Source organism: Chinchilla lanigera, unplaced genomic scaffold (genome assembly GCF_000276665.1).
Source record: "Chinchilla lanigera isolate Chin_1 unplaced genomic scaffold, ChiLan1.0 scaffold00004, whole genome shotgun sequence".
Taxonomy (NCBI): domain Eukaryota; kingdom Metazoa; phylum Chordata; class Mammalia; order Rodentia; family Chinchillidae; genus Chinchilla; species Chinchilla lanigera.
Window position 1 is genome coordinate 19,165,309 of NW_004955405.1, and position 14,651 is coordinate 19,179,959.

The window sequence follows — 14,651 nt, forward strand, 5'->3', positions numbered from 1 at the left end:
CAGGTATAGTTTTAGAAATTGAATATAAATAGAGAACCATTTTATGACTGTTGTGTTTAATGCAGAAGGCAGATTGTTAATTAAATACAGAGCAATAGTATTTTGTTTAATGAGATCCTATATTCCTAGTAGCCAAATTTTGCTGTCAGTTCATACTAGTAAGTCTCATCTGTAAGAGTGTTCCTTGCATGATCATAGATCTTATTGTGGGCCAAAACTAATTTTAACCTTTTAAAAAAGTATTATTAATAAAGGGCAGACTCAATTTTTAAGTGTTTTCCAATTCTCTTTTGCATCTGCATGTTCAACAATACAAAGCAGCTCATTCTAGTCTTGTCTTCTGTAACTGTTCTGCTGAATACTCGTATTTTTGTCTCAGTTGAAATTTCTGCCCATAAAGCTACAAGTACCACAATTTCTCTATACCTTACTCTATTAAGGGTGCACATTGCAATCACACTCAGGTTAGTGTTCGTAAAATAAATATTCTAGTTCACTTACATGAGAATATTTGCAGAAAATACTGTTAAGATGAAATCATTTTATACAATTATATTTTTGCTTTTTCCAGTGCCATATAGTGCACCAGAAAATATTACTTACAAAAATATTTCTTCTGGAGAGATTGAAGTATCATTCTTTCCCCCAACTAGTCCCAATGGAATCATACAAAAATATACAATTTATCTCAAGAGAAGTAATGGAAACGAGGAAAGAACTATAAACACAACATCTTTGACCCAGAATATTAAAGGTAAAAGAATATATTGAATGTTGGATATTTACATTTATATTGACAGTATAGCCAGAAAATACTACCTTAATGTTATGTTATACACTATTTCTACACCAGATATGAGAATTTTTTAGTACAATAAGCTAAGAGTTTATTGGGAGTCACATAAAAGTGTTCTCTAGTCAATCCCTCTTCTCTGTATTGCTCTCATATGATCTTGTATCTTACCTTCATAATGAATTACTTTTGCCAAAGAGTTGAATTTTACCTAGTGTTTACTATGGGAAGATTGTTGACTTGAGAGCCACTTTATAGTTTAACTTTTATTTTATAAAAGCATATTATATCTTCTAAGTGCTACCTTAAGTGGTTTATTTCCATTTAGGACTGAAGAAATTTACCCAATATATCATTGAGGTGTCTGCCAGCACGCACAAAGGTGAAGGAGTTCGGAGCGCACCAGTAAGCGTGCTGACTGAAGAAGACGGTAAATAAGTAGAACATACTGATAGATTTTTGTTGTATAGTATTTCAAGAGATGTAAATACAGAATGGAATATAATGTAAAGATTTCCCTCCTCTCCCCCATCACCTATGGACCACTCCAGCATCGTAAAGATTTCGTGATGCTCATGGTACTCATGGAACAGGAAGCTGGCCAAGATTTGCATTAAAGAAAACCAGATATACAATGCCATTTTTTGTTTTTGCTTTTGAAGTCATCAGTCCTTTAGAAGTTTCCATGGGTATTTATTAAAGTAAAAATTTCATTTCAATTGTTTGAACATTAACTGAGAAACACAACTGTGCTTCTTAACTTCTGCACACATCAGAATACGTATGCACATACATCGTGGGTGTATTCTGCACGCTGTAACGTTCAGATTTTTCTATGGATAAGGATTAGCTTATTAACGAATTCATACTATTTTCTACGTTTCTTTACGTAACTGGCCCAGGTGCTGTTCTCGAATGTTAACAGACTTCACACTGAATATTTAAACCAAATTTCCCTAACCAGAATAAAATCCATTTTAACCCTAGACTGCTTTATGTTGAATCTCACCAAGTTATAGACATATATTATGCTAAGAAAATGACTTTGAGGAGTATATCTGAGATTAGAATCTGTAGTCTACGTTTTAAAAATTGTACATTTTGAAACATTTAGTTCTTTCTTTAAAGAAGAATTCCTGGTGCCATAAATCTGGATGTATCGAAAGTATGAAAGGAGCTTTTTTCCTTCTTTCCTTTATTCCAGTATTCTCATCTTTGAGACAGCATGCTTGGATGTTCCAGATCCAGCATCGCTGACTAAGTCAGAATGTATATGAGATATCTTCAGAATGAGGAAAACGTTTCTCTGCATCGCTCTCCTTCCAATCGCAGTAGCAAAGCCTTTGGAAGCTTCTCCTCTCTTTGCAAGTCCATTCTTTCTTTTACCTCCATCAAGTATTTCAGCCAAGCACGCTGGCAGTGTTCACCGGGTCGCCTCGGTTTCTAAGTGTGACACCTTGATGGGTTCATCTCCTCTCGTCATTGCCTCCCCTCATCACGCTTGCAGTGTGTCAAAACTTGCCTGTCTGATTTTTCACTGTTCTATATATAAATTCTCCTTGATCTAAAAGTAAAAAATAACTTCATAAAGAAATAAATACTTCCTCACAGCTCAGTGGCTAAAGGGTGGGGAAGAAGCTTAGCTCCTTTTTGTCTCTTCCACAATATCTAAAATAAGCTGTCTTAAATCATTTTTTAATTCTGAAGACATTATTTTGCTGTTATACAACAGTTGAGGATTGCATTCTAAATATTTTATGTAATTTAAATATAAACTTGTCTTATTAATTTGCAATAGTTTTTTTACTGCTTATTCAATGGAGGAGAGCTAAATCGTCTTATTTTTACCCTATTATATTGGAAGTACAAGTACTAAAGTGTTTTCTTGTTTTACAGGCTGTATTGTATTGTTGTTTCCTTTGCAAACTAGTCAATTCTAAAGACTCAGTAAACAGATTTTGATATTATTTTACATTTTCATGACACAAATGAAATCGAGAAATGCAATTTTTCATTGGTGAGGTCAGTGATTTTCACTGCTCTCCCAGTGTTATGCGTATTACTTGCCCATTTTTTGAATGAGTGATTATTTCCCCCAACTCTTTTTATTGTCTAAATAGATCTTTTAGTGTAAATTATTTTCACTCCAATAAAGTTTTTGTTTTTATTAGAGGATAGCAATTTACCAAAATGTGCTTGAACAGTAGGTGAGTCACTGTGACATACCCCTGGTTGTATTTTCTCATGAAATACTTTTTTCCATTGAGTCACAGAAACAGATGTTCTAACACCACCGTGCAAAATCTTCTTTTATCATCTCATTTGAAAGTAAACAGTCATACTCTTGTGCCTGTGGAGAAAAGCACCAAACTTAATTCATTTACTAGGCAGTTTATCATAAAAATGTTCCTGTATTTTCATTTTAACCTTGCATCTTAACGTTTTCTTATATATTTAATGAATATATTAATGCATTATTTTATAACAACTTTTCAGCTCCTGATTCTCCCCCTCAAGACTTCTCTGTAAAACAGTTGTCTGGTGTCACGGTGAAGTTGTCATGGAAACCACCCCTGGAGCCAAATGGAATTATCCTCTATTACACAGTTTATGTCTGGTAAGAGTTTTCTTTCTGTTTTTTTGGAAATAGTTCAGAGAACAAATACTAATCTGTAACATCATAGGAATGTAGTTTTTTACTTCAGAATGTGATGCTACATTAAGAATCTGATTATTAATAGGGTATGTAATATACTTTTATTAAGAAACAAATTTTCCTTATATGTAGTTATTCAAGCACAAATAATATAATTTTTGTAGTTAAAACAAAAAAGTATATTATGAATAATGCAAAGTTTATGCTCTTAATAAGAAAGCCTGATCAATTTATGAGATAACCATGTAATTTTAAACTCTTCTGGTGTTTTATACAATATTTCACTGTCTTTTTAAGTTTACTTAAGCAAAATGATTTCAATTAAGAAGGATTTCTTCAGAAATGTGTTAAGATCAATTTCCCACTGAAATATAAAGAGTATATGTAATTATTTTTCTAATCACTTTTACCCTACCTATCACTTACTTACCCTTTGAATGTGAAAAACATGAAAGCCTGTAATATGTCTCATCTCAGCCAAATACATGGGAATACTACTTCATGAAATGCACTCGTCTAAAATCCTCACTTTTATCTACTATGTCCTCTTGATATAGGGGAATGAAACGCCCAACCTGGTAGATGTCCAAAACACCAAGTTTTTGTTCCCTAAAATTGAGCAATGAATTCTAGAAACAACAGAGGTTAAGAGTAGGAAGAATTTATTGAGAGAAAGAAAGCTTCTGTCTGAGAGGGACTGAAGGGTGCCTGGAAAGTGGGTTGCCCACCAACCCCACTTTTCAAGGGTGTTTTATTGAGCAAAGCTGAAGGTGCAACACAACTATAACCAGTCAATAAGATTACAAGTATAGTCATTCAGGTAATACTGATCCAATGGCAAATCATAGGATGGGTATGAGGTGGGACAAAGCTATGGTCAACCAATAAGTATACAACAAGCATAGTTGGTGAGATAATGCTGATTAAATGGGGGTCAAATGGGGAAACAAGCCATGTAGCAAGTGCAAATGGGCAGACAAGGCCTTTCCAGGAAGGGGTGGGTAAGGAGGTTTGGTCCTCCACCCCAAGGTGATTGATGCCTGCTTAGAATACCAATCACTGCTGTTCATCCCCAGGGGAAGTAGAAAGGTGAGTAATTATTCTTCTTGAAGTCTGATCCTCAGTGAATGAGCCTCCAGCCACAGTTGTCTTCTGCATTGACCTCTTGAGGGCCCAGGTCTGTCTGACTGCCTACAATATTTCTACCTAACTTAGCTATAATACTTTTACAAAAACATATCAGTTAGGTAACATATTTCTGAGTCAATTTTAAATATTTCAACTCAGAAAAGACATTTTACACAATACACAATACTTCATAAAATACAGAAGTTTCCTTCTGCCTTTCTGAATTAGAAAGGTCAGCATTGAGTGAAAGGCCATATATTTTAGATGTCTACTTTTCCTTTCTTTTCTAAATTAAGATTTTTCTCTTCAAACCCTGTTAAATCTTTTATTTATTGCTACTTAGGGTATAGCTCCTTGTATTCATGATTGACTGATTCCTAGTCATTTTGGCCTATAATTTGGAGTGTCACGAGTGATCTAGTGAAAGAAAGCAGTGGAAAGTAACTATTCTGTTACTCATTCATGCATCCATCCATCCATCCATCCATTCATCCATTCATTCAGCAATATTGTTAGAGTACTTATAAACCTGTGAATGAGATGCACATAAAACTCCTGCTGTCAAGAAGCTTACATTCTGAAGAGAAGACTGAGTTATAAAGCTATAAACAAACAAATGAGGTAAAGGGGATTACTTTTAATGGGATGCTCCAGGAAGTATGACAAGGAAGTTCTTTTCCTCTGATAATCTGCAGAGAGGCAGTTTCCAAGAGGAGAGTAAACCACATCAGCTTGGTGGGGAAACACGCTTTGACATTCTGATAACCAGAGAGGTTAGTGTTGGTGAAGGTTAGGGAATCTATAGAGAGTAATATCAGGGGAAGGAGTCCAAAACGCACAAGACAAGCCACAGTAAAAATTAAAAACTTCTTAATTCTTTAATAAAAAATTTCTTTTCATTTCATTGTTTTTGTGTTTTGGAGACAGGGTCTCCCTATGCAGCTCAGGTTGGCCTTGGATTCACTCTTTAGATAGGGAATCCTCATATTCATGACCTTCCTGCCTCAGTGCAAATTTACACACATGTATCACCTCCTTAGTGTTACCATTACACACATATTCCGCCATGCCTGGTTAGGAACTTAATTTCTATTTTAAGTAAAGTAAGAGTTAATGGAAGTGTTTAAACACTTCAATTTATTTATAGAGAATAAATTGTAGGAACAGAAGTTGTACCAGGGTGTCTTAGTCCCTTTGTTGCCACTGGAACAAAATACCAACATCCAAAACTTAAAGGAGGAGAGGTTTTTTTTGGTTCACAGTTTCAATCTGCTATTGACCAGCTTCACCACAGAAGCAGCCTTGTACAAAACCTGACTTTTTATTTTCTGTAACTTGTTTCTTGTGCTTTGTTTTGGTGATAATGGGGATTGTGAAGGTATTTGTTGGAGGTCATTCATTTTTTTTCTCATTTCCTCTGGCTTACTTCAATCTTTCTTTGGTGGGTATTCCGTGAACTCAAAGCTCAACTCTCCAGTTAATGCATTTATTCTCCGTCTTTCAAGAAGTAACCCTCTTTACGGCCTCTTTTCCAAGATGGGTATGGCAGAAAGAAGCTGCGCACACTGTGAGGGCCGCAAAGCAGAGACAAGAGAGGAGCCATGCAAAAAACCACTCTTTCAGTGACCCACTCTTCTGGTCAGGTTCCAGCTCCCAACAGCTTGTTTAGCTTCTGAATTCTTCAGTGCATTAATCCACTGATGAATGTAATGCCCCAGTGACCCAGTCACCTCCGAAAAGCCCTACCTCAACACGTGAGGCTTCTGGGGGACATTCCTGATCTAAATCGTAACACAAGGCTGCCAGGTAAACTGCCATGTTAGTAACCTAGGTGTGAGATGACACTGGCAGTGGGTGAGAGAAATGGGCAGGTTTCAGCTACACTGAGGGAGAGCTGACAGGACTTGGTGATGGATTAGCGATAGGGACTTAAAGAAAGGAGAACTGGAAAAATGATATCTTAGTCAAGAGTGATAACTCCTAGATTTCTTATGTCATTTACTAAATCAGAGCATAACTTCAATGAAACAGATTCATGCTAAGTGAGAACAACTAATGTTTCACTTACGTCTTAGCAGCATCTCTCTGGCAGAGGTTTCTTGCCCCACGTTGACAGAACAGTTTTATTCCTCATAGCCTGATCAACTCCTCTTCTGAGAGCCTCAGATTATTCTTGGGATAATGTGCAGCATACATTTGGCGAGGCAGTATCCTTAGAGGTGCTGTTTTCTTGCTCTCTTTATGTGAACTGTGACCTTCTAGAGGAGCCACCTACTCTAGGACCATAGCTGTAGTTCTCATTGCCTGTCCTCAATTCTGAAGTGTATCGGTGTGGATTTCTTCTGGAAAGATAAGAAGGTGCACTTATGAGTTACGTTCTTAGGAATACAACAAAGCTAAAATTGTATGTGCTGCATTTCCGATCTTGTGTAAAACCTGATCTTTTATTTTCTGTAAGTTGCTTTTTGTGACGATAGTTGGGATTGTGAAGATATTTGTTGGAGGTAATTCATTCTTTTCTTGTTCCCTCTGCTTGTACCTCAGTCTTTCATTGGTAAATATTCAATCAACTCAAAGATCAATTCTCCAGTTATACTTTTCTCTTTCATCTTTCAAGAATTATCCCTTGTGGGGGGTATTTCTCTTTTTAAGTACATGGGAAGTGCAATGAAAGTAAGGTGAGAGAATCTTAAATTCGTGACACTGTGAGTCATCTAACCCAACTCTTTGGGGAATTATTCTGTCATTGACTTGAAGGCATAGTTATTATTTTTGAGGTTCTTATTTTCTATTTTATCCTTTGTCCAATATCAATGCTTATTTGCATCACCTGGGTCTCCTGGTTTTTTCATTTTGACCTAAGTTTAAACCATTCTCTCTCTCACAGTCTGTTGTGTGCAGGGTTTCACGTTATTTCCATCCTCCTCTTGCTCTGCACGATCTGCTAGAGTAGCTCTTAGATCTTGCTGGACAGGGCGCCATACTGAACAGATACTTTTAAGGAGTTTGCTGAATTTTCCTCCATCCTGAGAAGGTATAAAAATCTTTACCCTGAGCAAACCCTCTTTTTACTGAGGTTTCCCTCCCAAACCTACTTCAATATTTTCATCACTCCACCCTCACCCGAAGATCCTAAGGCACTCCACTGGAATTAGTTTACCTTTTTCTTTCTCCTTGTCTTTCTTTGTAGTGCAGAATTTTTTCTTTCTTTTTGCTAATGAAAATTGCCTTTTTTATTCTTGAATGTTTTTCTTGATCAATGGAATTATCTTTCTGTTTTACACCATGAATTAATTATAAAAGTATGGTCTCCGATCATTCAGGATTTATTCTTCCTGTGCAAATGGAATGCAGAAAATACTTCTGTTTCAACAAAATTCAGCTTTGTTTTATGCACACTCTCACACATACATTTATGCGCATACACACAGATGGGTACCGATTACTTCTAGATCTGTGCTATTAATTGCAGTACTGCAGTACTTAACACAGAGAACTAGCATTCAGTAATTAACTGACAGTTGTTCTTTGTGGAGTGGAAAAATGAATAAGGAGTGTATTTTAAGAATTAAAAGCTTAATATTTATGTTTTTCTTTGTCCATTTCTACTATAAGAATAGTATGTATCCACTTTCAGACAGTTGATGTTTCATATGGATAGGATTAGATCCCATAAAGAAATAAAAGGAAACATATTCAGAAATATTATCTATAATGTACTGAAACGTATATAAATGATAATGTAGCATATATGGAGATCTTTTTAAGTTTCCAGCATCTTCAGACTAAGCCACTTGTTGGAAGCATTAACCAGTATTGCTAAGGAAATGGTCATACATAATCCTGGATTATTTCATTAGTGATTACTCATGCTTCTTAATGACTCCTGCTTTAATCGGTTTTGTTGGGAGAATAAAAGGCATGGGTCATAACAATGCATGAGTTTTGAGTCACTGAGAAATGAGGTTGAAACTTGGCTTTACTGATCAATTACCTGGGTGGTTCCATTAAAAAAATACTGAATAAATGATGATTAGCACTATTAGCAGGGTCCCTGTTTCAGTGTCCGTATTTCTGTCATAATCTGGGTTTCCATTATTTTAGCTGCTCCAATAATTACAAGTTCTTATAAAACCATTCATTTAGATTTTTTTCACTTTCACGAAGCAGGCTGTTACATTTGCTATACTGAGTGACCTCTGTCTGTCATGCGTTCTTTTCTGTGAAGGAGTTCATGGGATTTAATATGTAATCATTTCATTTCCACTGCAGATGTGAGTCACATTTAGTTTATAGATGAGATGTTCAGAATTCTGTCTTAATCTATTGCATTTTAAAATGATTTTTCCTTCTCAAGTTTGCTTTTTACCTATCAGTGTGGTGAAGTAGCATTTCTTCTTTACTTACATTGATAAATTACATGTTTTTAAATGATGCAAAGTTCTTGCTTTCCTGGAGAACCACCATCAAAAGAATGGATTTTTATTAAAACACTGGAAGTTTATTATTTTAATATAGTTTAATTGAGGAATAATGTTCTAATAAGCTAATATAAATATAAAGTATATTCCCTTATTGTGCTTTTATTTCAATTTGTGTTCTTACCGATTTTTTATGAGTACTTTTTTATTTTAAACATTAAAAAGCTCAGAAAACAACAATGAAAACAAAATCAAAAGAATACAAAAACAACAAAAATGATACTCAAAGAAAAAAATGATAGGAATTAACAATGCTTGCTACATTGCATATTGTTGTCTTCAATTTTGCTTTTACATGTGTTGGTAAAATGTAACAGTTCTTCTACCTAAAATTCCAAAAGAAGCTTTACAAGGTCTAATGCTCCTTGCTTCTTGAATATAATGGCCCATGAGAAAAGTCAGATCAGATGGAGTGGGTAGGCCAGTTACATGGAGTTTTCAGGTCAAAAGAAGAAGTTTGGGTTTTATTGAAAGTATGATGGAAAACCTTTGGAATATTTTCTCCAGGGCTGTAATCTTTGTCTGTGAAGTCTGAATAAAATGTTAAAATGTAATACAATACTGAGAGCTAGTTAATTCATGCATATTATCATTCTATCTTTATCTCTTTCTATCTCTACCTCTCATTAGTTTGTAATTAAACTACTTCAGCTACTTCCTTCCTAAATAGTGTGGATACTACAAAAATAATGGGAGGTATATAGACCTGATTCCTAAAACACCTTAGTTATTTATGTAAAACTCTCATCCCACTTACATTTTCTTATTTAATAAGAACCTTCTCATTAGATAGTACACTCTAGGAGAACAGGGACTATACTCTATCACAAGGTACTGATTCTACCAGTCATATGGGTAGCATTCAGTACAATTTTTAAATAAAAACTGGGCTATCTGCATATGTCCTAATTTTGGCAATCAATTTTAATTTAACATTCCTGATGTTTGGGATTTCCACAGTTGTATGCCTCATCTTATCTGTGATTAATGTGACATATGGATCTCCACATGAGAATCATAATCTAGGGAGAGAGGATGTGAAAAGGAACCCAGAACTATCCTATCTCAGGGCAGCAGGCTATTTACAGAATTAATGATTATGGAGAGTGTAGCTTTGAGAGTTAAAATTCTGCTTAGAGGAGACCAAGTTGAAGAATTAGTTTCATACTTTGGAACTTTAAATCCTTTCTTAAAATGCACCTGAGCATATTACCCTAAGTACTATTAGTGTGGGTTCAGAATGGAGAGGTTAAAACAGAATTAACTTTCTCCCAAAATATATGGTTAAATAAAAGTGATATCACAGACAATTAAGATCAAATACATTCTGTACATGGTCTGCTGTAGCTTCTGCTTGTTCACAGCCTGAAATAGTAAATAAACCTAGAAGTTTTCCTATTCTACTTTTTCATATATTCATTTTCATTACTTTTATTCTAATTGAAGAGGATATTGTTAGAAATTTTGTTCTTCAGTGAGAACCAAAAGTAACAGTATTTCAAATTTAAGCTTACAGACAAGAAAGATTTTGTCTTTAAAAAGGTTTAGAGCAAAGACTTAAGGTTGGTATCATTTAATGGAATTATAAGATCTGAACTAGGACTCTTTCTGAGAAATGGAGTGATGCACATTTAGTATTTTTAAAACTCTTGTTAAGGAGAAATGAATGTGGTGATCGTATATTTGGAAATATTGAAAAAGAATAAAAAAAATGGCTTTCATAAAGTTGAGAAGGCACTGATTTGGTTGAACAAACTTTGATTTGGGGATTTTTTTTTCAGTTTTCCATGTTTATTATTGTAATTTAAAGGCTTTTACTAACACAATCTGCCTCTGATTGTATTTTTAAGATTTGCTCCATATGAAGTATTTTGCATCACCTTAGCTTTTTAAGAACATTTTTGATCTCAACAGCTCCTAACATATTTAGGAAGGAAAGGTTATCTTTCCTACTTCTCAATTAAATGTGTAAAAATGTGTTTTTAACCATAAGATTAATTTATAATTTAATTTATTGAAATATAACCAGTATTTTTCCAGTAGAAAAATGTTTTGAACATTATACTATCAAAATCCTGTAAAATAATCATCAACCTTCTATTCATTTGAATACAATTAAATTTAGGACAAAATTTATTATTATTATTCTATATTCATTTCCCTAAAAGTATGTTCTATGTAGTAAAAATTGTATTCCAGTATTGAACACCTGGTGCTTTAAAGCATCAAATGTTATGTTTTGATGCTTATTTGCACAAGAGTAGAAAAATCTTCAAGTACATATAAATGAAGGGATTAAAAATTACCCACTTAATCAGATGTAGCATAATTCAATAATTAAATTATCATAGTTTAAATTAAATTATCATAGTTTAAAAAAGGGAGCTAGAAAGCATTGGATATATGGATTTAGAGAAAAGGGGAAAAGGACAATGTAAGAAGGAAAAAGGCAAATAATGACTACTGCTTAAAAATTAAAGGATAATAGGACATTTTGAACAATTTTATGATAATAAATTTAAAAAAAAATAACAGTTAATTAACAACTATGTTAATTTAAGAGCTCATTTTCTGAAGTCTTTGGCTCAAATTTTTCAGTCCTACTGGGAAGATATCTTCTAGCTGTATGTCAGTAAAACCCTTGAAGTCAAAGGTTGTATCTTTAATATTCCTTTCACAGAGTAAGGTAAATTAAACATTTTAGTCACCCAATAAATACATGTCAAACTAAGGGAAGATGCTATACTCAAGTCCTTCTTTTTCCTGGCTTACTAAGCTGTAAGCAACCCAGGAAGATATTTTACTTTGCTTTTGATCAATTTTCTCTTATTCTCCTCAGAAATTATCCCAATTTGTCCTCTCTGTCCTCAAACCCATTGCAAAATTCATCAACATCAGCTACTGCAGGCTGAAAATTGAGGTGATTATCCTCAAAATTTTAATGCCTCAACTTCTTACCTCCAGACCAGTTAACTCATTTGCATCTTTATCCTTCGCATCTTTTCTCAGGTGATAAAAATCTCTCTCTTCCTGACAAAACAAAATCTACCTTGTTGTTTTCTGGATTCTGATTCTTTGTACCTGCTCAAAGATCATGGTGTATAAGTGTATACTTCATTATTTTTTACTTCATTCTCTTTAATGGCTTTTTCTTTTAATTTTATCAGTTAAAATGCTTTTTCTACTAAGGACATATAAACCACAAAGTGAAACCAAATCAGTCACCCAACCAAATGATAACGGTGACAACAACTGTTCTTATAATATAATCTGAGTACATTTTAATTTAATATCAGTATAATCATTTCACTGATTTCATTCTAAATCTAAGTAACCAATTTGAAGATACCAATATATAACACAACAACCATTGTTGATTTCCTATCACCTTGTCTGAAATTCTGTATTGCTCATATTGTTTGTGTTACTTTGTAAATATACGTGTGTTTGTTAATATGTTTCATCCTTTTAACTTTAAAATAATATAACTGTTCTTATAATTATAATTATTAAAGTGCTTTTTCTACTAACATAATTATAAGTATAAGAACAACAAAGGATGTCCTACTCTGATCCAGACTACCTCTGAGACTCTCGAAGGGCTTTAGGAATGCACAAACTTTCATGACTTGCTAGTCTGGGGCTGTTTAAAACATAATCACTCATATTGAAATTCTACTACCCTCTTCAGAGTAATTATTCCAAAGGAAGCTGCAATGCACAAGTTTCAGTATAAAGTGGGTAGTTCAGTAAACATCACTGATTCATAAGGAAGAAAGTAACTTGATAACCAAGTAAATGAATGTCAGTATTCTTAATTTTGCATATCTGTAGTGAGTGAAGGTATTGGCATAGACTATCTAGATAATTATAGATTGAAATTTTGAAAGTAAATTCATAGAAACAATCTCAGGTGGGGATGAATTTATCACTATGTTCAATTACTCACATGAAACAAAATGTCAGGTGATAAACATTAGAATTAAGACCAAGACCTTTCACAGAATTTCAAACCTTGGGTATAAAAGAATGCATATTCATAGTTAGGAAAACAGGAAAATTTGTTTAAATCTTCCCATATGATTTTAATATTCAAGAATTGTTCATACGTAATTTTTGCTTGTCATGGAATTGGTGATATCAGAGATGAATAAAGAATTTGCTAAACCAGAGAAACTGCTCTTTTGCTGTAGAATTTCTTTTATGACCCAGATGTCAAAATATGGCCTGTTTTTTAAAAAACAAAGCAAAACAAAACAAAACAAAAACTAGGAAAGAACTTTATCTCAAAGAGTATAATAATCCCAACCCACGATATTTTCTTAGTATTAACTGTGAGTGAAGATTTTAAAAAACACAATTTATATTTCTTAAGAATAATTTCAGTTTTGACTTCCTAAGTTTAAATAAGCTTTAATTTTAAAGTACTGTTAGATTTTTTTATTTTAAAATTAAAATAATGAAACATATTAACAAACACACATACATTTACAAAGTAACACAAAAAATAATACAAGCAATACAGAATTTCAGACAAGGTGATAGGAAATCAACAATGGTTGTATTACATTTTGATATCTTCAAATTGGTTACTTAGATTTAGAATGAAATCAGTGAAATGATTATACCAAGATTAAATTAAAATGTACTCAGATTTTTCTTGTTCGTTTTTAAATTGGCTTATGTTGAAAGGTTATAAAAGTTATGTATTATACAGCATTTAGATTCCTTCTATTTCCAAATAGTTTATGACTCTGCATGTGTAAGAGTTAGGTCTAATTTCCAGGCAGCCCTTCACTTTTCCTGTCCTCATCCTGTTCAATTCCCTACTCCAATCTCAAACTTCACAGGATAGCTTTCTAATGAACACTTTCCTGTGTTTACGGGGCTAGGTTTCATTCTTTTTTCTATTTGTTGTTCATAATTCATTTATTCTCACATACCTATCTCTTTTTCTGTTCTTTTAGCTTCTGTGGAAAAAGGTTTGTGATTCTTGTCTTTAAAAAATAGCATCGTTATGAACGGTTTTATAATTATTTGTCTCTATTTTGAGGATAAGGTCTGTCTTACTCATATATACCTAACATAAGGCTGTTATGGTTTGTGTCTGTGTGTCCCCCCCAAAGCTTCATGCAGTCATGGGGCAGGCTTTTAGAGTTCAATTGATTATGGGTGTGAGAGCTACACCTGTCCTGGGGTGGATAGTTTGCATATGTAAGGGAGAAAAAGAGGCTGCTTGCTGCCATTCCTCCCTTTAGTGCTTGTTGCTTTTGCTGTGTTCTGTGGCCATGAACTGTAGCCCTCTGCCATGTGCCACTCTGCCTTGTAACCTGCCAAGTATGGACTGAAACCTCCACAAACTGTAAGCAAAATAAACCTTTCCTTCCTTAATTTTGGGCATCAGGTATTTTGTCCCAGCAGTGAGAGAAAAGTAACCAAGACAGAATTTGGTACCAGAGGGGTGGGGTCATTGCTGTGACTATACCTGACTATGTGGTTCAAGAGCTTTGGGAAACAGCTTGTGGGAACAGTTTGGAAAGGTTTGGAGATTTCAGCTGAAAGAGTAGAGCTGGAATGCCTTCGGCTGTTCTGT

General features: G+C 34.1%; 1 protein-coding gene across 2 annotated transcripts in view; it reads left to right on the forward strand.

Moving 5' to 3' along the window:
* Positions 1–14,651, forward strand: part of Ptprq (protein tyrosine phosphatase, receptor type, Q) — a 194,715-nt gene that overhangs the window by 41,404 nt on the left and 138,660 nt on the right. For both annotated transcript variants that reach the window (XM_005374365.2, XM_013517925.1), the window contains exons 15-17: positions 572–754; positions 1,122–1,223; positions 3,290–3,410. In XM_005374365.2, the coding sequence (XP_005374422.1) occupies positions 572–754; positions 1,122–1,223; positions 3,290–3,410 (406 nt within the window). The remainder of the gene's footprint in view (positions 1–571; positions 755–1,121; positions 1,224–3,289; positions 3,411–14,651) is intronic.